This window comes from Sphaeramia orbicularis, chromosome 1, assembly GCF_902148855.1.
Source record: "Sphaeramia orbicularis chromosome 1, fSphaOr1.1, whole genome shotgun sequence".
NCBI classification, from domain to species: Eukaryota; Metazoa; Chordata; class Actinopteri; order Kurtiformes; family Apogonidae; genus Sphaeramia; species Sphaeramia orbicularis.
In genome coordinates, this window is record NC_043957.1 from 7,084,104 (window position 1) to 7,109,115 (window position 25,012).

Genomic DNA, 25,012 nt, shown 5'->3' on the forward strand with positions numbered 1-25,012 from the left:
AAAAAAAAAAGTCTACATTTTGAATGTCTGGGGTCACCAGAAATGTGTGATGTGAAAATGGGGTCACGAGCCAAAAACGGTTGGAAACCACTGGTATAAATGTTTTCCTGAAGGTCAGACACATATGTAAACACTGGTCATGTATGTGTTATTTTATGTGTAAACTGAGGACAGAAGAAGAGGACAGTTCAGGTGTGAAACTCAGTGTTGTGTCCATGTGAGTCTGAGGAGGACCAGGTCCAAGGTGGTCCAGACCGGTCCTAACCCCAGAACCAGCCCTTCTAAACAGAGTGTACTCACCCGGTGAGCACCACCACAAAGTCCATGACGTTCCAGCCGTTCCTCAAATACGAGCCCTTATGTAAGGCAAAACCCAGAGCCAGGATCTTTATCCCCGACTCAAAACAGAAGATGGCTATGAAGTAGGGCTCTGTGTCCTCCTGTGGAGACAAAGACGGACAGGGGGGACACATGAGGGACACATTCTGGACCAGGTTCAACTCATATACATGTCAGTTCAATGTCAGTTCTATGCCTGGATTTCAGTTTTTAACCCACACACACAGACCCAGAGATACTTTAGTGTCAGTTACCAAGGATTTTTTTTTTCTCTATTTAACCTTTTCTTAAGTGATTTATCACCATGTTGAGTCTGCTTGTATGACTGTACTGCCATGATCATATTGTTGGGTGTAATTCAGTTACTGCATTATCTATTTGTCATGGTTTGATGTTAAAATTAGGAAAATATTGTTTGACTCTTGTACCAAGTTAGCAATAGAGGTGTAAAAGCACTGAGGGGTAGGATTAAATGAGTTCATACTTCTTCCTACTCCTTTTCAACCATGCAAAATTCAGACTTGTATGTGCTTGGAGATAGATTCTGTCCATTTGAATGTTTTATTTTTTATTTATTTTATTTTATTTATTTTATTTTTTTTTGCATGTTAGAAATAAAAACCATTTACTGTAATATTATCATCTTTATTTTACATTTTTTTCAGTGTAAATCATGTATTTTCCAATATTTAATTCACTGATCATGTAGGTCAGAGGTGTCAAACATGCGTCCCGGGGCCAAATGCGTCCCCCCTAAAGGTTCCAATCCGACCCCTGGGATGAATTTACAAAGTGTAAAAATTCCACAGTCAAGGCTGTGGAACTCATTTTAGTGTCGGTTCCACATACAGACCAATATGATCTACAGTCAAATAATAACAGCAGAAGAACCGACAAAAAAGAAGGACTGCAGATTTTCTTCTCAGTTTGATGTGAAAAAAATAATATTACATTATGTCTATAAATAATGACAACTTCAAATTTTGTGTCTTTGTTTTAGTGCAAAAAATAACATTAAATTATGAAAATATTTACACTTACAAACTATCCTGTAACATTAAAATGTGAATAACCTGAACAAATACGAACAACCTGAAACGTCTAAAGAAAATTCAGCCCAATTTGAACTCTTTTCTGCCTGTTCCTCAGTGTTTAGTGTCTTTGTGGCAGATACTTCTGGGCAAAAATAGGGCTGACAACCCACTCCAGGACCCACAAAAACTAAAGTCAAGGTCGTCATTGAGACTGATGGATGAACAACAGTGTCTTTGTAGATCTGATCCATAACGCACATGTGGAAATGATAAGTTGAGGCAGAATTTGTTAAAATTGCACTGATTTTTCTTAAGAAATTCAAGTTATTCACATGATTTTTGTTTGGATAATTTATAAAAGTAAGTATTTTCATAATTTAGTGGGGTTTTTTGCGCTAAAACAAAGACAAAAATTTGGAGTTGTCATTATTTCTAGGTTATTCTGTTATTATTTTACTGGTTCGGCCCACTGCAGATCAAATCAGGCTGAATGTGGAACCTGAAAGAACAGGAGTTTGAGAACCCTGCTGTAGATGTTCGTTAAAGCTCAGATTAAAGTCAATAGTTATTATATCATTAACACAGAAAACTGAATATACACTGTCTTTTTCGGTCCAATCTGTCATTAACTGAACCTACACTGAAAAAAATTTAAATCTGACCAAGTGTATTTGTCTCATTTCTAGTCCAAATATCTCATCACACTTAAAATCAGACAGAATCACCTACAGAGGAACTCTACAGTGAGATAGAAGAACGATTTATAGACAATAGACCTGGAAAATCTGATTTCAAGAAATCTTTTTTTTTTTTTGCTTGAATTAAGCAAAAAAAAAATATTATTTTTTTTTTTTTTACAAATATTCTTAGTTGCAATACTTTATTTTTTAATGTAAATAACTTTTTAATAGCCTTTTTACTCATATTTGCTTTTTTTAAATTCATATTTGTTATTTTGACTCAGATTTATTGTTTTTACTCATATTTGCCGTTTTTACTCCTATTTGTTGTTTTGACTCATATTTGCCGTTTTTTCTCATATTTGTTGTTTTTACTCATATTTGTTATTTTGACTCATATTTGCTGTTTTTACTCATATTTGCCGTTTTTTGTCATATTTGCTGTTTTTACTCATATTTGTCGTTTTGACTCATAATTGTTATTTTGAGTCATATTTGCTGTTTTTACTCATATTTGCCGTTTTTTGTCATACTTGTTTTTACTCATATTTGTCGTTTAGACTCACATTTGTCGTTTTTACTCATAATTATTACTTTGAGTCGTATTTGCTGTTCTTACTCATATTTGCCGTTTTTTGTCATTCTTGTTGTTTTTACTCATATTTGTCGTTTAGACTCATATTTGTTATTTTGAGTCATATTTGCTGTTTTTACTCATATTTGTTGTTTTGACTCATTTGTTGTTTTTACTCATATTTTTTGTTTGAACTCATATTTGCCGTTTTTACTCCTATTTGTTGTTTTTACTCATATTTGCTGTTTTTACTCATATTTGTCATTTTGACTCATATTTGTTATTTTGACTCATATTTGTTATTTTGACTCATATTTGTTATTTTGACTCATATTTGTTGTTTTGGGCTGAATGTGGAACCTGACAGACACTGAGTTTGACAGTTCTGTATTAGAACCTGAACCCTGCTATTACATATGTGTGTGTGTCTATTGAAAGTGTATGTGTGTGTGTGTGTGTGTGTGTGTGTGTGTGCGTGTGTGTGTGTGTGTGTGTGTGTGTGTGTGTGCGTTACCAGTCGTTCGGACAGAGGCGTCTTGTCTCCATCTGGAAGGTGCTGCTCCAGAGCCAGGACGATGCAGTTAGCAATGATGGTGGTGAGGATCATCCACTCAAACGGAGTAGAGCAGGAGTTAAGGCACACACAAGCAGAAATACACAACACAACCACACACCTGGAACACTACCCAGAAATACACAACACAAACACACACCTGGAGCACAACCCAGAAATACACAACGCAAACACACCTGGAAACTACACACACACACACACACACACACACACACACACACCCCATCCAAACCACTGCTGACCATCGACACCATTAAACATGTCAGATTTATCTGGAAGATTCCACCAATGAAAGGGTTTTACTCTGAAGTCAAATAAAAAGGAAAGATGTATTTAACATAGAATAGAAAAGAATAGAAAAGAAAATAATAGAATAGAATAGAATAGAATAGAATAGAATAGAATAGAATAGAATAGAATAGAGTAGAGTAGAATAGAATAGAATAGAATAGAATAGTGTAGAATAGAATAGAATAGAATAGAGTAGAGTAGAGTAGAGTAGAATAGAATAGAATAGAATAGAATAGAATAGAATAGAATAGAATAGAATAGAATAGAATAGATCTTTATTGTCACTGTCACAGCAACAATGTAAACTAGAAGCACTCGGAGAGCGCAGACCTCCGCCAAGGCTGATCAGTGGCCCCACCCGTGGGCGCCCCCACCCCTGATCACCACCAAAATTTAATCATTTCTTCCTTATCCCATTTCCAACAAACCCTGAAAATTTCATCCAAATCTGTCCATAACTTTTTGAGTTATGTTGCACACTAACGGACAGACAAACAAACAAACAAACAAACAAACAAACAAACAGACAGACAAACAAACAAACCCTGGCAAAAACATAACCTCCTTGGCGGAGGTAATCAGTGAAGCAGCAAAACACTCAGTGCAAAAGAAAAACAGAATAAAATACAAACATCACAGAGTATTCAGAAAAAGTGGGAGTGTGCAAAGGCTTCAGAATCCAATGTAAACACACAGCTGGAACTGCTGACATGAAGTAAATACACACAAAGAATAGAGAAAAGCTAAGTCTGTACTACAGATGACACGTATGTCCGGACCCCCCCCCCCCCCCCCCCCCCCTTCACTGACCCAACCCTCTCATTGACCAGAAAAACCGACATTCTGCACTTCTGTTTCTTGGACATTTAGTAAATTTCGTTAAAGTTTTGCACATATGTCAGATGGAAACGCGACTATTGTGACAGTATTTTTTACATTTTTTTCCCCCATGTGCGTAGACATTCCTCCACACCAGCTGACTCACAGAGGTCGTCTGGTGGAGCAGCCGGCTTTTCACAGTCCACAGTGTTTAGATGTGTTGTGGTGTACGCATATGTGTGTGTATATATGTGTGTGTGTGTGTGTGTGTGTCCATGCCTGAGTAATGGACGCTGGAGGGGCTAAGATGACTGGATCCATCCAGACAGATCAAGCCTGTGTCTAATTGGCCAGTCATTATCCTGTTAGTGTGTCTGTGTGTGTGTCTGTGTGTGTCTGTGTGTTTGTGTGCGTCTGTGTGCGTCTGTGCGGCGGGAGGACGTGTCTATTGTCATGTTTACCAGATGCAACGTTGACATTGACACTATGGCTGGAGGATGGCCTGTGTGTGTGTGTGTGCGCATGTGTGTGTGTGCGTGTGTGTGTGTGCACGTGTGTGTGTGTGTGTGTGTGTGGGGGGGGGGGTAAAAGGCTGTGGGTTGATGTGAGAGGATTGGACAGGTTGGTCTGAGAAATACACACTAACAAGACAAGCAGCACACACTGACAGGAAACACACACACACACACACACACACACACTCAGAGGAAGCAGCAGTGGAAATAATCTAGAAAAAAAAATATTCTATGAGTAAAATCGGAGCTTTTGTACCAGATGACAAAGGTCTGTTTAGGCTTTAAATCTGTTACATTTATGTGCATTTGTGTGCAGGGCCGTATTAACAGCATTAGGGGCCCCTGGGGGCAAAGCAGTGTACTGGGGCCCCTATGGTAACTACTACAGGGATTATTATTGGATGGAAGTCAGTGGTCTTGAGGACGTCATTGTCCACGAACATGAGTAAAAGACAGTTCAAACCATGACGAACCATCGGGCTACAAAGATGAGTTTTTGTCTTTGTTTTAGTGCAAAAAATAGCATTAAATTATGAAAATATTTACATTTACAAACTATCCTGAAACAATAAATTGTGAATAACCTGAACAAATATGAACAACCTGAAATGTTTAAAGAAAATTCAGCCCAATTTGAACTCTTTTCTGCCTGTTCTTCAGTGTTTAGTGTCTTTGTGGCAGATAGTTCTGGGCAAAAATAGGGCTGACAACCCACTCCAGGACCCACAAAAACTAAAGTCAAGGTTGTCATCGAGACGGACGGACGGACGAACAACAGTGTCTTTGTAGATCTGATCCATAATGCACATGTAGAAATGATAAGTTGAGGCAGAATATTGTTAAAGTTGCACTTATTTTTCTACAGAAATTTCAGTTTTTTCAGGTTATTCACATCTTTTTCGTTCAGATCATTTATAAAAGTAAGTATTTTCATAATTTAATGGATTTTTTTTTGCATTAAAACAAAGACAAAAATGTGCAGTTGTCATTATTTCTAGGTCATTCTGTTATTTTACTGGTTCGGTCCACTGCAGATCAAATCAGGCTGAATGTGGAACCTGAAAGAACAGGAGTTTGAGAACCCTGGTTTACAGTAAAATAATGACAGCAGAATAACTGACAAAAAAATAATGACTTGATGTTTTCTTCTCAGTTTGATGTGAAAAAAATATTACATCATGTCTATAAATAATGACAACTTCAAATTTGTCTTTGTTTTAGTGCAAAAAAAATAACATTAAATTATGAAAATATTTACATTTACAAACTATCCTGTAACAATAAAATATGAATAACCTGAACAAATATGAACAACCTGAAATGTCGAAAGAAAATTCAGCCCAGTTTGAACTCTTTTCTGTCTGTTCCTCAGTGTTTAGTGTCTTTGTAGAACTGATCCAGAATGCACATGGACAAATGAGAAGTGGAGGCAGAAGATTGTTAAAATTCCACTGATTTTTCTACAGAAATTTCAGTTTTTTTCAGGTTATTCACATCTTTTTCATTCGGATAGTTTATAAAAGTAAGTATTTTCATAATTTAATGGGGGTTTTTTTGCACTAAAACAAAGACAAAAACGTGCAGTTGTTATTATTTCTAGGTTATTCTGTTATTATTTTACTGGTCCGGCCCACTGCAGATCAAATCAGGCTGAATGTGGAACCTGAAAGAACAGGAGTTTGAGAACTCTGCGATAAAGTATAAGAGTCATCGTTCCTCCTCTTGTGTATAAAGGAAAGGAAGGAAGAAAAAAGGAAAATAAATCTGAAGCAATTAAAGAGCAGAATTTTTTGGCCACAGTATTATTGGTGAGCGCTGCAGAACTGAGCGTGTGCATTCCTCTCCCGTTGATTAAAATGGTTTTGTGATGGACACAAACAAGCCCCGCCCCCTGCCAAACACACTGACGTCACACACACAGACACACACACACATTCACACACTCAGCGTCTCCACCTTCCACTCTGTATCTTGTCTTCTCTACAAATCTTTTCTTCAAATCACAATACTAGGATCACGATACGATATATCACGATACTGTTAAAAAGGCAATTTTTCGTTTACTTCTTTTTTTTTTTCCTAATGATTATTTCCTGGAAGAATTGAATTCAACCAGAAATCTGCACAAATACTAAACACAGTTTTATTTGGTCAGAACAGGATCTAATGTTATATCACAATATTTTTCTAGTTCTCCTGGTTTCCAAATGAACGACCATCTGCCTCTCACACAGTGAAAAGTGATGTTAGGATGCTTCAAATAACCGTTATTTAATAGAAGAGTGTTAAATAATAATAAATACAAAAAACTAAAATGAACCTCCGCAATATCTGCAATTGAAGAAATACCTAAAAATATCGATACAATACTTTTTAATATCGATACAGTATTGTGAAATGAAATATTGTGATGTATTGCGGAACCGATATTTTCTAACAGCCCTACTGACAACCCTGACACCATCGTGAGGACAAAGGGGGTCAGACAATGAATGAATGAATGAATATCAGATCATTCAAATAAAGGGATTTGAGTTTGTTTTCAAGCCACTGTGATATATTTCTTTTTTTTTTTTTTTTTTTTTTTTTTTTTTTTTTTTAGATTATTTCCTGGAAGAATTTAATTACACTAGAAATTTGCACAAATACTAAACACATTTTTATTTGATCCCAACAGGACCTAATGTTATATCACAACAATTTTCTACTTCTCCTGGTTTCCAAATGAACTACCATCTGCCTCTCAGACAGAAAAATGTGCTTTTAGGATGATTCAAATAACCATTATTTAATAAAACAGAACCTCCACCATGTCTGCATTTGAATAAATACCTAAAAATATCAATACAGTACTTTTAACCTCCTGAGACCCAGGAAATGTCAGCAAAGTACCAGCTTTTTTTTTTTTTTATTAAATAAGTGCCTATATTGGAAACATCATGATGCTACAGTTTTTTCAGATGCAGTTTTTAAAATTTTTATGGAATGTCCTTTGTGGTGGACAGTTCTCTTTTCTTTTTTTTGTATAAATTTGTGAAACTCTTGTCCACAAATGTGAACAGGAAACTCATAGCTGGGTCTGAGGAGGTTAATATCGATACAGTATCGTGAAATGAAATATCGCGATATATTGTAGAACCGATATTTTCGAACACCCCCCCACCCACCCAAGACGACCCACACCTATTTAAATGTGCCTCAGTGTGAGTCACTGGGTGAAAAATGTCCTGGTGTAGCGGTTTGCTTGTATGTGTGTGTGTGTGTGTGTGTGTGTTTTCAGCTGATGAGGCGTTTTGGCGTGGCGCTGAGCCCGTGCTTTAGGGGAGCCGAGCCTGATGAGGGGGGGAGATTTTAAATCACACCAAATGAAGCTTTATCAAATAAATGAAACTGTGTAGCACTCGACTCAGCAAAGACTCAGAGCCTTTATGGGAGTGACGCAAGCACTGCACCCCCCCCCCCCACCCCCCCCCCCCCCACCCCCCCAATACACACCATCTTTTTCTTCCTGCTTCTCCACAGAGCTGGGAAATAGAAGGAAACAGGTAAAGTCTGATACAGCCTCTGAATTTTAAACCCAAATACAGTCATGGAAAAAAATGACTAGACCACAGGTGTCAAACACGCGGCCCGGGGGTCAAATCTGGCCCCGCCAAAGGGTCCATTCCAGCCCAAGGTTGTTATTATCGTTAATGAAAACTAACAAAATGATGAAAACTAGAATTAAAAAAAACATTTTCATTATCTGAAATAAATAAAAACTATAATTAAAAGAAAAAAAACGATAACTAACTGAAACTGTATTGTGTGCTTATGAAACTAACTAAAATGGATAAAAATTATGGATAAAATTCCCTTCGTTTTCATTTTTGTCAATGTCAGACTGATACGAAATTTATTTATTTCCCTCAAGCAATTTTAGCTGCTGGCACCATATGATATTTAACGGTCCGTCACTTGTGGTTTCCAGTCGTCTCCTGGTCCCCACTCTACCTGGAAACATGGAGACTAAAGTTGGGAGAAAGCGGCAGAGTCCTGTCTGGGATTTATTTGAATACGACGACAGAGAAGAAGAGAAAAGAGACGACAAAACTAAAATTAATACTAAAAACTAAACTAAAACTAAGCATTTAGAAAAAAATGAAAACTAATAAAAACTAGCAAACCTGCTCTAAAAACAAATTAAAACTAACTGAGTTAAATTAAAATGTCCATACTTTTCCAGACTTTTCCAGACTTGCATAGGAACCCTGTCACTAACATCGTGTATTCGTCACCACCGTGGACAACCCTCCCACTAGCCCCTCCCCCTACAGCCATGCACCGCCCCAACCATGACCATATTTGGTTTCATATCCACCACATGTACATTCTCAATTAAACACTGAAAATAAAAAGTAGTGTCTAAAACTACTTTTTCTAGCCGTAGTTTTACATGGAGTTGGTTTGAACGACTGTAGTTTGGATAGTTTCATGATGCATCTTCCAGTTTCTTCAGTAGGTGAATACTGAAGTTCCTCATCTGTCATCTGCCTTCTGCTTCAGTGGTGTCACTCATCTGTCCATCCTCTCCTCCTCTACCTCCACGTTTCTTCCTCCCATCCCACCCGTTCCTCCATGAACTGCTAAAAACAGACATGTGAAACCTTAAAGGGTGAGTCCCTCTGCTCTGACCCCAGAACTGTTGGATTTGCAGATGAACTTTGTGTGTGTAGTCGCTTTTCCGCTGACCCTTAAATTGTGTGAAAATAACTAAGGCATAAAAATTTGCCTAATGGAAAAATGACAATTTCGCCAAAACTCCAATTTTTCCATCAAAAATTTTTGCACTGGCAAGAGGGGGGGTTTTTTTGGGCATAGCGCAAATATTATATCATGCAAAACTGCAATGGAAAGACCTTTTTTTGCAACTAGAGTCGTGTGAATAAAAAAAAAAAAAACGGATGTTGATGGACAAGAGATGAAGAAGAGTTTTAAAAGAAACATGTGTCGGTATGTGTGGACACACCAGGAAACTGAATCATTTTATAATTTAGTACGAGATAGAGGAGTAATATATATAATAATAATAATAATGAATATATCTGTAAATCAACACCATATTTGTGTTCGCCGACATGTTTATGGAATGACTTCTCGTGTCATATTGCGATACTAAATAAACAAATCATCGCATTTGTGATTTAATGGAAAACCCAACATTATGCACTTCTGTTTTTTGGACATTTAGTAAATATCAGTAAAGTTTTGCGCAGATGTCCGATGGAAAAGAGACTTTTGTATGTGTATGTTATTTTTGGATAGATTATCTGTTGTGCCAGTTTCTAGGCTGGTAGTGACAACTGCATCCTCCCTCATACAACACACACACACACACACACACACACACACACACACACACACACACACACACACACTCAGCTGTCCATCATTGTGTCCTTTTTATTCTTTTACTGGACTGATCCATTGTGTTTCTGCACTGAATAGAAACCCCATATAAACACACACCTACACACACACACAAACATATGCGTAAATTCATAAACAACTCACACACACACACACACACACACACATGCACACACACATGGACGCGCGCACACACACACACACACGGTCGTGCAAACACACTTGCAACATTTTCCATGATGCAACTCAGGGAAAGAGTCTCATATCGAAGGTATAAAAGCTACACACACACACATACACACACACACACACACACACACATTGGGATTCCATTGGCTTTGACCATGTTACATTGACTTACATTAATTTCCTGGAGAATTAATCGTAACAATAACCTTAACATAATCTTAAAACAGTCAAATTTAATAGAAGACATGCATGAACACACACACACACACACACAACTGCTGAACCAGCTTCATTACGTTTTTAACTCGACTCTGATTAAAACCAACCACCTGACAAAAAGACAGATTTATCCACACCCAGAAAATTAACAGAATTAATCCCAAAACACTGGCCTTTGTTTGGTTCAAATAACTACAGTTACACATTTAATATAATATCAACATTTTAGCGTATTTTTATGACCCCGCCCCCCAAAGGGGAGCAAAGCGGTAATGTTTTTGGTTCAGTTTGTTTGTTTGTTTGTTAACACATTATCAGTAAAACTATTGGTTGAATTCATACCAGAGTTGGTTTACAGATTACCAGTGACCCAGAATAGATGTGATTACATTTTGGTAAAAGTATGTTGAAGTTTCAGTGTTTTAGGAATTTTTTAAATCTTTTTTTTTCTCCCATTTACTTACAATGACCGGAATTTCAAATGTCTGTAGCAGCAAAACTATTGGGTGAATTCATACCAAATTGGGCTTATAGATTGCCAGGGATGTAGAATAGATGTCTTTAAATTTTGGGAGAAGTAGGTCAAAGTTTCATTTTTTTAGGAATTTTTTAAATCTTTTTTTTCTCCCATTTACTTACAATAGGCAAAATTTCAAATGTCTGTAGCAGTAACACTATTTGTTGAATTCAAACCAAATTGGGTTTATGGATTGCAAGTAATGCAGAATAGATGTGATTACTTTTTGGGAAAAGTAGGTCAAAGTTTCAATTTTTTATGAATTTTTATTTATTTATTTATTTTCTCCCATTTACTTTTTACAGGCGAAATTTAAAATGTCTGTAGCAGCAAAACTATTTGTTGAATTCAGACCAAATTGGGTTTATAGATTGCCAGTGATACAGAATAGATGCGATTACATTTTGGGAAAAGTAGGTCAAAGTTCAAATTTTTATGAATTTTTTTTTTTTTTTTTAATTTCCCCCCCATAAACATTTATAAAACATATTTCTGACAGGAATGCACATTAGTATGTGGTTTATAAGCACAGTTATAAATGTTTTACTCATCATTATTAAATACATTACTTAATACTTCATAGTGTGTACTTATTATAAAGTGTTACCCTTGAGTTCTATTGTAGTCAGAATACTCCAATATTCTCAGATAATGTAATAATCAGACATGGGGTTTTATCCTCACAAAGAGTGTCCATCATTTCTATATCAGCCATGTGGGGTTTAGGGTCAGGTGTAATTTTGAAGTAACTCTGTTTGTGTTTCTTTTATTTGTTTTGGTTCATTCGGTGTTAAAATGCATGGAGTAAAACTAAAAAACGGCCTCAGTAAAATGTAAAAGCTTTCCACCACATGTGTGCAGAGGGCAGGGGTCAGTCCAAGGCCAGGGTTAATTACACCAGCGATCAAACCACGTCATGTCATTGTGGACAGACATGAATATTTAATGTTTACGCAGAAAACACTTTGATATCCCATTTTCTGGGGCTTCATCGACTGTCAACATGACAAGGACAGGAAATCAGATTATACTAGGAGATATTAGATTACAGCGTATGAGGTTTTAATTATTGCCATGGGAGTTAGGCTGTTGCATGGGAAAAAGAGATTAAAAGATACTAAAAAAAAAAAAAAAAAGAACTAATAAAGAATTTAAAATAGGATAAAATGGTATGAAATTAACAATGTCTGAAAAGAAAATGGGTGAAAATAGCCTGACGGTCCCGTTTTTATGATGCAATCTACAGCGCACAAGGCTTTCATCCGACTCATCCCATATTTCCATCCAGAATAAAATCTCCCATCAGCCACCGGGGCTCGGCTGATTTGAACGCAGGCAGGTAAGTGCTGGAGCAGCTCCTTTTGTAGGTCAACCGTCATCTGGAGTCCTGTTCTATTTTAACAATCCAGTCGTCTTTTGAAATATTAAAGTTCAAGGCTGGCAAATTTATCAGCAGCAAAAGCCTTTTTTTTTTTTTTTTACCTTTAATTTGGATTTTGTTCATCATTTGTTCATCATTTCTCCACATTATCAGACACACTGAATGTTTTAGGCCCATTTCCTAAAAATGGATTTTGGAGTTTAAGGTGTTTCCACTTAAACTGAAGGACACCTTAACACCATATCTGAGTGTAGTTTTAGCATTTCACAAATTCATCCCAAAGGCCAGAATGGACCCTTTGTAGGACCCCATGTGAAAGTGGTCTGGGTCAGATTTAGGACCACATATAAAAGTGGTCCGGGTCAGATTTAGGACCACATATGAAAGTAGTCCAGGTCAGATTTAGGACCACATATAACAGTGGTCCAGGTCAGATTTAGGACCACATATGAAAGTAGTCCGGGTCAGATTTAGGACCACATATAACAGTGGTCCGGGTCAGATTTAGGACCACATATAACAGTGGTCCGGGTCAGATTTAGGACCACATATGAAAGTGGTCTGGGTCAGATTTAGGACCACATATGAAAGTAGTCCGGGTCAGATTTAGGACCACATATCACAGTGGTCTGGGTCAGATTTAGGACCACATATAAAAGTGATCCAGGTCAGATTTAGGACCACATATCACAGTGGTCCGGGTCAGATCAGATCCAGGTCACATGTGGGTATAAAAATCAGATTTCAGCCACATTTACCTGCATCTGAACGCAGCCTAATATGTAAGTGTTTCTATCTTATGTCCATGAATATTTTGACACCTATCTAACCCCATACATTTCCTCTAATAATCCACCATATTTTCATTCTTCTGTATTTTTCTGTAAATAAGTTCCATGTCTTTGTCTTCACAATATGGACCATGAATGCCAGAACAATCTGTTCTATTGTTCTTTTCCCTCCTTATACTCCCTCCCTCCCTCCCTCCTTCCCTCCCTTCCTTCCATCCCTTCTTCTGTTTATCTCTGCATCTCTGTCTCTCTATCATATGATCTGAACTGAGCCAAGAGACGACTGCAGCGTCAGCATCTGCTGACAAGACACACAAAGAAAGAAAGGTTCAAAAAAAGACAAAAGAATAGGACAACTACAGCAATACTACTAGTAATACTACTAATACTTCTGCTACTACTACTATTACTAATACTACTAGTACTACTAATACTAGTAGTACAATTAATACTACTACTATGACAAATAAAGACAGGTTAAAAAAAAAGACAAAAGAATACGCCGACTATAGTAATACTACTACTAATACTACTAATACTACTACTAATACTACTACGAAAATAAAGACAGTTTTTAAAAAAAGACAGAAGAATAGGACAACCATAGTACTACTACTACTAATACTACTACTACTGCTACTACTATTACTAATACTACTAGTACCACTAATACTAGTAGTACAACTAATACTGCTACTACTACAAATAAAGGCAGGTTAAAAAAAAGACAAAAGAATACGCCAACTATAGTACTACTACTACTAATACTACTAATACTACTTCTACTACTACTACTACTACTACTACTACTACTACTACTAATAATAATAATAATAATAATAATAATAATAAAAAGGAGGAGGAGGTTAAATCCTAAAATTGGGAGAGAAGGATGTGAGGAAAGGCAAAAAGGAAACTGTTAAAGGAGAAAAGTGGAGCGAGGAGGAAATGAAATGGAAAAAAAAGAGGAAAAAGGGGGAAAGGAAGCAACAAGGGAGGAGATAAAAAAAAAACAAGATGAAAGAACAAAAGAGTGGGAGGTGGTTCAGAAGGAAGGTATAAGAAGAAAGAGAAAGAAGAGAGAGACAGAAAGGAAAAAAGAAGAGGAGGAGGTGAAGATGGAGGGAAGGGGAGAAGAGATAGACAGAAGAAAAGAAGAGGAAGAGGAGGGAGAGCTGCAGTACTTTTATCAGAGTGAGTGAGTGGGTTCTATAAAAGTAGGTTACTGTCAGCAGAGCAACACTCACACATGGACCTACTGCATTTGAGTTCTGCTGAAGCAGCTGCAGTGTGTGTGTGTGTGTGTGTGTGTGTGTGTGTGTGTGTGTGTGTGTGTGTGTGTGTGCGTGTGTGTGTATGTGTGTGCGTGTGTGTGTGTGTGTGTGTGTGTATGTGTTTGTGATTTACTGAGCATGCTCAGTTAGCCAGCGGCTACAAACAATTAATTATTCCTTCAATAAAATGTCAACAGAAACAGATGTAAATACCAGTACTGCTCTGTTCCACTTCCTGTTTCCAGTTCTTCTCTGACTGGGTTTATATTATTATCATCTTCAACCCTCTTACACTCACATTTTAACCCTGTAAAACCTGACCCATCAACAACTAGACACTAAATTAACTTTTTTTTGGTACTGAGATGTTTATTCGACCTTTTAACAAAATCCAAACAAAACATTTCACCATATCATTTTATCATTTATGATATATTTCTGTATGGCATTTGATACATTGGCCATTTTTATAAAGTACCTTAAATACCTGCAGGATCAAATCTGATACAGACATTTTAATATAATTTAGCTGTACATAAAGAATCCACGGATGTCAAACTCATGTACGTTCAGGGGCCCCATGTTGCCCAATATGATCCCAAGTGGACCAGACCAGTAAAATAACACTACAATAATCTATAAATAATGTCAATTCCAAACTTTACTCATGTTTTAGAGTGAAAAAAACCTTAAAATTATATTGAGGAAATTAAGGAAAATGTGAACACCTTCAAACTATCCTAAAAAAAAAGGTTAATAACATGAACAACCTGAAATTTCTGAGGATAAATCAGTGTAATTCTAATACTATTCTGCCTCAGTTTATTATTTTACACACGTTCATTAAAACGTAAAGATCGCAGTGGATCTACAAATACAAACTGTATCTACATGCATATCCATAACTATCTATGTCTATATCTATCTACACTACCGGTCAAAAGTTTTAGAACACCCCCATTTTTCCAGTTTTGTATTGAAATTCAAGCAGTTCCAGTCCAATGAACAGCTTCAAATGGTACAAAGGTAAGCGGTGAACTGGCAGACGTAAAAAAAAAAAAAAAAAAAAGGTAAGGTTAAACAAAACTGAAAAATAATGTAAATTTTAGAATTATACAGAAAGGTGAACAAGAAATGGGTTAACAACTTAAAGCAGTTCTGCAGCAATGGAGGTTGATCAAGCCTGGAAAGTTGGTGCTACCAATTCCTCCAGGTGTCCCAACGTTTGTGACTTCCTTCAACCCCCTGTGTCTGCAGAACAGTAGTGTTGAACACACTTTGGTACCATACTGTTGGAGCATTATTTGAACAGTACTGGACTGCAGAAAGTAGTGTGTTACTATAAAAATGGAAAAGAAGAAAAGGTAATTAATGATAGAAGAGAGACAGAGCATCAGAAGACTGAATAATGTAGGTCTGTCCTACAGAGAAAGTCCAGGTGTCAGTAAGTCCAGTTTCCTTCACCATCCAAAGGCACTCAGAAACTGGACTGGGAAATGCAGACAGAAGAGGTGTGGCAGAGCCAAAGACACAACAGAACCAGAAGACAAGTTTCTGACAGTCAACAGCTGGAGTGAGAGGAGACTGACAGGACAACAGCTGAAAGCACAGAGAAGATAGTGGAGGAGTAAACGAGTCTGAGTTTACACTGGGAACAGCAGACTGAGCAGTGTCAGGTTTGATCAGTCCAGAACTCCTTCTTCCAGTCCTCAGTAGTCCACTGGTGCTGTTCCATGGCCCAGACAAGCCTCTGTTTCTGATTCTGAAGTCTCAGCAATGGCTTTAGCTGCAACTCAACCCATCAAACCTGCAACTGTTCAGTCTTCTCTCCAGATAAATGAGTCCAGTTTCATCCATGTGACACTGACACAAACGCTGTGGGTTCAAACCCTCACACAGGCCGACAGGTCCAGCACCAGTCAAAGTCAATGAACGGGACGAATGTCAGTGGAGCTGCCGTGGGACCTCCAACCAGTCTGATATACAGCCAGCACATACAGGCCACACACACACACACACACACACACACACACACACACACACACAGGTCTGATGCGTGCAGAGGTGGGATAACCGACAGCCCACAGCGCCCTGCTAGCTCAGCAGCCGTAAAACTGTCAGGAGAACTGATGAGCGGCCAGTCTGTCTTCTGTGTTACACACACACACACACACACACACACACACACACACCAGCGTAAACACTGACACACACTGACGTTCACCTTAGCCACAAATCTACCCATCCCCTCCTTCCCTGTCACTATCTGAACACACTCATGCATACACACAAATATGCACTTACACACACTCACACATTTCACACAAACTGCAAACTGCAACAGGGCAGAGGGGCCTCACTATATACACTATATATACTATACATACTATATACGCCATATATACTATATATACTGTATATACTATACATACTATATACACTATATATGCTATAATATATATATATATATACACACACACACTATATATAATATATGTACTATATAAACTATACATGCTATACATACTATATATACTATATATAATGTATATACTATACAAACTATACATACTATATATACTATATATACTATACATACTATACATACTATATATACTATATATACTATATATACTATACATACTCACAACAGAACATACAGCAGCTGCAGTCAGACTCTTCAGTATTAGTAGTTTAGTAACAGGAGTCTGCTGAAGCTGAAGGAATCAGAATGTGAAGACTGTTCAAAACTCCACTTCCTGGTTGGGGAGGGGCGGGACCACGCCTCATCTATCAGGCCACACCCAACCATTTAAGAGAAGGATCAGACGCAGCACATCCTCTTTTCCTTTGTTTGACTGGGAGCATGTGGCCTGAAGAAGAGACTATGATTTAAATGTATTGACTGGATATAGAGTCATATCTGAGTGAGTTATATTTTGTGTTTTTGTTACCTGAACATCCTTAAATATGTTTGGAATTGTTTTGGTAATAGAGTTATTGTTTCCCTTTGATTAAGATTCAAATCATCTCATCCATGTCATCATCTGAACCATTCAACCTGTAATAATTCTGCCTGAAGAGAAAATAAAAGCATAGACAGAATCCCTGACCAGTTTCATATCTGACCGTATGCCAATGCAGAAGCTTCCATTATTCCATCGCACTCAGCCCTTCAGTATCACCCTTCATAGTTTTTACAAAGACATTCTGTGACTATAGATGGAGTTTAGTGGAGGATTTTCCCTTCTTTTGTGGTGAATATGGGTAAAATCAAGCTGAAAGCATTTAGTTTCCCCATTTTAGCTGGTTCATGAACATATGAAGACCAAAACAGACAGATAATGGTCTGGTCAAGACGAATTATCGAACCCTTTAAAGGGTTAAAGTCACATTTATACTGATGTTACATGTGTGACTGTTTTCCAGGTTCAACAGCACCCTATTTTCCATCAGTTGAAATAAAAGCAACTGTAAATCGTACTTCCTGTACCTCAGAGCTGCTGTACAGACAATGACTGTGTGTGTGTGTGTGTGTGTGTGTGTGTGTGTGTGTGTGTGTGTGTGTTGATTGGCTGATAAATGAAGCAAATGAAAGAAACACATAACATCAGCAGCTTCTACATTAGTCACCAAATCACATCTGCAGAACGGAGCACTATCCCATTATCTAACACACACACACACACACACACACACACACCTACACACACACTGGAAGAACACACTGTGCTGTTTCATGCATGTGCAGCTGAACACGCAGACGCAGGGAGTCATAGTTACGCGGTGCTAAATATGCATTTGGGTGAAACTGTGTGTGTGCTCGTGCTGCTGCGGTGACTCATCAACCAGTGAATCACACACACACACACACACACACACACACACACAGATCTGATTTAGAAACAGACCGCATCCACCTGACTGCTGCAAACACCGGCAAACACACACACACACACACACACACACACACACACACACACACACACTGATACGCACACATATGTACGCACACGTGCATTTTTACACAATCAGACGTGTAAAATGACACCCACAGACATTCGATGAGGACCGATAACCATTCTGTTACATCCAAATGTTTTGTGTTAAATGCGACCTGGACGTTCAGACTGAAGTCACATCAGAAAATATCAGATCCGGATCAGATTTAGGACCACATTTGATAGTGGTCTGGGTCAGATTTAGGACCACGGGTCAGATTTAGGACCACATATGATAGTGGTCTGGGTCAGATTTAGGACCACGGGTCAGATTTAGGACCACATATGATAGTGGTCCGGGTCAGATTTAGGACCACGGGTCAGATTTAGGACCACATATGATAGTGGTCCGGGTCAGATTTAGGACCACGGGTCAGATTTAGGACCGCATATGAAAGTGGTCCAGGTCAGATTTTTTTGGTTGCAAATCTGTTCTTTTTAACCCTTAATTTTAAAAAATGCAGACCTACACGAGCGCCTCCTGTGTTTTCACATTGTGTTTCTATCGTAAACCCCAAACCAAACCCCTCAGGGGATTTGTCCATGTTAAAAACTGAGCCCAGTTGTGCCGCAGATAAAGTCCGGACGACTTAAAAAACCTTTAATAAGGAGACGACAGGCGCTTATTCTGCCTCCTTGTCCTCCTTTAACGCTAAATCCGTATTATGCTGCGGATAAGTCTGAAGCAGAAAAGAAGCCTAACTTTAGCCCCCCCCCCCGGTTCCCGCCCATGATTTCAACTTCAGCTTCAAGGGATTTCGTTGCGTACCGATCTGAGCACAAACCTTTCAATTACCAGGTGAGCTCAAAGTGAGGAATACCTGTCTGCCTCTGTGGAAGCGTTTCAGGGGAAGAAGCAGACGAGTGCAGGGATGTGTGCTTCAAATAATTAGCCCAGTACCACCGTCCCCTGTCGCCAAATAGTTAATTAAAAGCTGGCCCAGTGTGTGTGTGTGTGTGTGTGTGTGTGTGTGTGTGTGTGTGTGTGTGTTCAGAGGATTAAACACTGTAATTATAATTGTGTCCTCTCCTCTCTGTCTTTTTTCCACCTTCTTCTAACACAGTGTTTCTCAAACTGTGGGTTGGGCCCCCCACGGGGGGCGCAAAGGCTAGCCAGGGGGAGCATGGGATCACTCCTGGGTGTTTTTTTTTCCCGTAGCAGGTGAAAGTAATGTTTTAGCGTGGGAGCACCCTGGACTCATTTTAGGGACGTACAACAAACAAATTTACTGCCTTGGTGATCTGTGACTAGACAGAGTTCAGGTTTGGAGAATGGACAAGGACTGGACTGAAAAAGAAAAAATGTGCAATGTTTCTGTTTTTGCACAGTTTACACTTTAATGTTCTGAGATGTGTAATGTAAACGGGTTCATTGCAGCCACTGATATTGTTAAAATGTTCATCTTTGTTAGCAAAATGTGTTTGTTGTTCTAAAAAAAAGTAACTTTATTGTCATAGTTGTAAGATAATTGCGCATTTCCTATTTTTATTTGGAAAAATATTATCTCAGGGAGCAGTCTTATTGAGTTTATTTGTATTATTCAAGCAAAAACGGTGAAAAAGTTATTTTTAATTTGTACGACAAATTACACTGGGGAACACTCATTTTGTTGCATTTAAAAAAAGACTTTTCTATAGTCAATTTGAGTGTGCTGATTTCAAATCTGAAGTCGGTTTTTGTCTGCAAGCTACAGATTTTATGCAATTTGACATTTTTATTTATTTTTAAATTTTTCGTTATTATAGGAAATTGCGATATCAGCCACAATTCTTTTGTTCACTTGAATCTTAAAACGGTATGAAAGTCATTTCTGTACATTTATTAAGGCAAAAGAAACAGAACATTAAAATGTGATTTGAGAGTAAATTACACTATTGTTGGTTGTGCCGTATTTTCTGAAAGCGTTTCTTAGAAAACATCAATCTCTATCCCAAAGTTAGATTAGCATCCTTCAGAACATCACCACAGCTGATGGAAGCGTATCAATTTTCTTTGTGTATTTTAGTCAGGTAGGAATTTGCGTTTGTAACTTTTGCGTTTGTACACTTCATCTGGGCAATCTCGTTTAATGCTCCAGCAGTAGTCAGCCATCATACTTTTGTCCCAGCACCCTTGGTAGCGTTCTTCCATGATCTTTAGGTCTTGGTGGAATCGTTCTCCTTGTTCGTCACTCACAGCCCCCAGGTTGTCAGGGAACTGATCAAGGTGGCTGTTCAAAAAATGAAGCTTGATGCTCATGTTGCACCCAAGATCATGAAAAGCGAGGAGCATTCTGTTCACAAGTTCACTGTAGTTCTCCGCCTTATTGTTTCCAAGGAAGTTCTGAACGACTGCCACAAAGGATAACCATGCTGCCTTTTCTAATGCGGTCATCTTAGCAACAAACTGATCATCACGAATTAGGGTTCAAATCTGTGGGCCATCAAACACGCCTGCTTTGATCTTCTCACATGATAACCCTGGTAAAGCTGTGATGATGTGTTGGAAACATTCACCTTCGGTTTCCAGTGCCTTGACAAATTGCTTCATCAAACCTAATTTGATGTGAAGAGGAGGAAAGACGATCTTATCTCTGTTTACAATTGGGTCTTGTATGATATTTGGCATGCCTGCTTCAAGGGTGTCACGAATAGGCCAGTCCTTCTGGACCCAATGTCTGTCTCATGCTCGGCTGTCCCACATACAGAGGAAACATGGAAACTTGGTGAAACCTTTCTGTTGTCCAAGAAGAAAGAAAGAATGATCAAAATATTAGAAGCTATCTATATATATGGACGTGAAAATGCTTATACATGGTTTACGCAAGTTCACATTTGTACAATTTCATTAACCTCAAATTGCATACAAACTAGAGCTTGTAGAGAAAAACTAATTTCAGATTTGAAATCAGCGCCTAAAACTCCTTCAGAATCAGTTAAAATATCCAATGCAACTCAAAGTAACTGAAAAAGTGTTCCCCAGTGTTATTCAAGGAAAAGCAAGAAGTATTGTTACAATATTGATGTTTCTTTCAATAAAAGTCATAACTGCACCACTGTTACAATGTTGTCGGGGTTGATGGGGCCCTGGAGATTTTTCATCCTCCAAAGGGGGGCCCCGCAGAAAAAGACTGAGAACCACTGTTCTAACACGTCCTCTCATAGTGATTTTTTTTCTCCCCCTTTTAAACTGGTGTCAAAAAGCAACTGGACCGATTTAGAAAAAAGAGACAAAACTAAAACTACTGGGACAGAATTTCAAACACTTGTTACTGATTCTATTTTTTTTTTTTTTTTTTTTTTTTTTTTACTTCTTATTAGTAATTTTCCCCCCATATTTTGTCACATTATTTATTAGTTTGTAAATATTTTATTCCTATTTGTTCATTTAGTTGCTTATTTTGTTTATTTTTCTAAATTTTTTTTCTTCAGTTTTGTTCAGTTTGTGGCCTGTGTACCTTTAATCAGGGCTCAGGGGTTAAAGGGTTAATATGTGAACTTTTACCTTTAACCAGGGGCTAAAGGGTTAATATGTGAACTTTTACCTTTAATCAGGGGTTAAAGGGTTAACTCCCTCTTCTTTCACTCTGTCATACGTACACTGTACACTCCAGTCAGGATGACTGCGGTTGAAATGTGACGTGACTCTCTTCCTGGTTTCCATGCCGGCCTCTTCGCTGTCACATGAACAGAAGGCCAGGTCTGCCTGTCGCTGTGATGAGTCAACGTGTCTGTCTGCACCTCCTGCTGCTCAAACTCTGAGTCCAACACGAGAAGCCACTGAAAATAGAACCCATTTACTGAGTCCAACAGTAACATGTACCACTGGTGGATCTGTAAACATGTGCACATCCTTATTAGTCATTGGGCTTTTTTAACAACTGAGCTGAAAATGTACGGAGAAAAAAAAAAAAAAAAAAGATTCTTATTATTAGGTAGGAATATAATACAGTTGCCATGGTAACATCATCCCTGGTCCAATTAAATAAGTCTGAATCCAAAATGTCACTGCTACTGTACTATAAATAGCTGTGATTACATGGACAACATCACTTCCAGTCGGACTGAAATCATTTTGATAAAATGTTCAAGTGGACGTTAAGTAAAAGTGATGTGATGAGAAGACGAAGCTGTTCCACCGACGGATCTGAACGGAAAAGTACCAGTATGAAAGCCGCTGTGATTTGTACCCGCAGGTACCCGACAACCCGCTGCAGGACCCTGCCCACACGGACACACGGATCCAGAGCCCCCCCCCCAGTAAAAGGACGAATACACCAGCATCTTCTGGAACATATTCAGAGTCAATAGTGTTACAGTGTTAGTCAGTTTCAGCTCTAGTCCTGCTCTCACCACTCAAACAAAGCCAGCATTCCACACAGCTTCTAAACGTTTCCCATCGTTGGGCCGAAAAAACCTGTATTTTTACTTGTTTTTTTTTTTTATAGATATAAGGTGCATATAGCATATTTTTGATTGCTTTTTATTCAAACTTTTCGTTGTATTTTCCTTCTCCAAACTGCTGGAAGCTCACATCCTGGTGGCAGCCATCTTGGATGTTTTACGCTTTCTTATTGGACCAGCAGGTTACATGTGACTCAAACTGCTGCAACAAATGACAACAACAGCATTACGCCAGTAAAGTAAGTAGTACCGACTTCAAACACTGATTCTAGAAAATCTGCAGGATTGCAAATGAAGAACTTTTGACATTTAGCTCAGGAACAATATGTCTTTGTAACTGAGTAAAAAAATTGTAGTGCCCCATATGTGGGAACGGGATGAAACAATACAGCCTAAACGTCTGAAGTTTGGACGTAATTTGGCTTTTTTTTTTTTTTGTTCAAAGTGTTTTTATTACACATTGAGTCATCCAGAAAAGCATAATACAATCATCTTTTTTTTTTTTTTTTTGGGGGGGGGGGGGGTTGGATTTTAAAGGATGCTGAGGGGAAACTAACTGAAGATGTTCAACCTGTCTGAAGAAAATACAGAAAAAAAAGTCTCCATGGAGGGGGTCAAAGGTCAGTGGATCTGTTGGAAATTGGATATTCTTTTCAGAAACAAAATAAAAACTAGTGGTTAACTGATTTTCGTTTTAAAATAGACAAACTAAAAGTGAATTTCAAGGCACTTTTCTTTTTCAGTGTCAAAACAGATAAACAAAATTTTTAAAAAACAGATAGATTTTTGTTTTCTCTTATAAAAAGTAAAGTTCCTACCTGAAATAAATGGAAAAACAGACCAAAAATGCCTGTTTGTTTCATTTTCTCAGACCGGATGTTGTCATTTTTAAGGACAGAGCGCTAATGCCATCGAGGTCACAAAGATTCTTATGAACAATGGGTTTGTACAAATCTTCCAGTTCATATGAAATCTGGAGTTCGTAGGCATTCGTTGAGGGAGGTCAGTGGATCTGTTGGTAATTAGATTTTCTTTTAAAAAACAAACAAAAAAAGTAGTGGTTAACTGATTTTCGTTTTAAAATAGATTAGGCTGTGAAACTCATTTTAGTTCAGTTCCACATTCAACCGAATCTGATCTAAAGTGGACCAGACCAGTAAAATAAAATAAATAATAAGATAAGAACTTAGAAATAATGTCAACTCCAAAGTTTTTTTCTCTGTTTTTGAGTAAAAAAGTAAAATTCCGTAATGAAATTGTTTTTACATCTACGAACTGTACTTGAACATAACATGAACAAATATGAACCTGAAAATGCTTAAGAAAAATCTGTGCAATTTTAACGATAGTACGCTTTAGTTTCTCATTCATACATATGTATCACAACTTAGAGATCACAGTGGATCTACAAATACACAAAACATTTAGTAAGAGGCAGAAAATTCCACATACTTGTCTTAAGAAATTTTAGCTTATTCACATTGTTTTTTTGCTAAAGGGTAGTCTGTAAATGTAAACATTTTTGTGTAATTTTACTTTTTTTTTTTTTACACTACAACAAAGAGAAAAATTTGTAATTGTCATTATTTATCGGTTATTATGATAGTATTTGACTAGTTCTGACCCACTTGAGGCTGAATTGACCTAAAAGGATTTGAACATCCTTGATTGTTAATATCTTAAGTGTAATTTCTGCATTTCACAAATTCATCCCACACTGTAAAAAAATCTGTAATTTAACAGAATTTTTACCGTTTAGTTTACAGATTTTTCCTGTATTTTTAAGATACAGGAAAATATCAATGAAATTCCCAAAAAAGACTGTGATTTTACATGTCAAATGTAAAATAACATGAAAAAACTGTAACAGTGAATAACCATAAAATGTCCATTTTTCAAAAGTTTTTTTTTGTTTTTTCACAGAAAAATACAGTTAAAATACATTTGCAAATGTATCATAGTTTCACAAATATTTATTTTCTATTTATGAGATTAAACTGTTAATTTAAAGTTTAATACTGT

The 25,012-nt window shown here is 37.6% G+C and overlaps 1 protein-coding gene across 1 annotated transcript in view; it reads right to left on the reverse strand.

Annotated features, from left to right (window-relative positions):
- cacna1ab (calcium channel, voltage-dependent, P/Q type, alpha 1A subunit, b) overlaps positions 1 to 25,012 on the reverse strand; it is a 331,651-nt gene that overhangs the window by 188,641 nt on the left and 117,998 nt on the right. Inside the window, 2 exon segments of the mRNA XM_030154455.1 lie at positions 301 to 440; positions 3,142 to 3,247. Of these exon segments, the coding sequence (XP_030010315.1) occupies positions 301 to 440; positions 3,142 to 3,247 (246 nt within the window).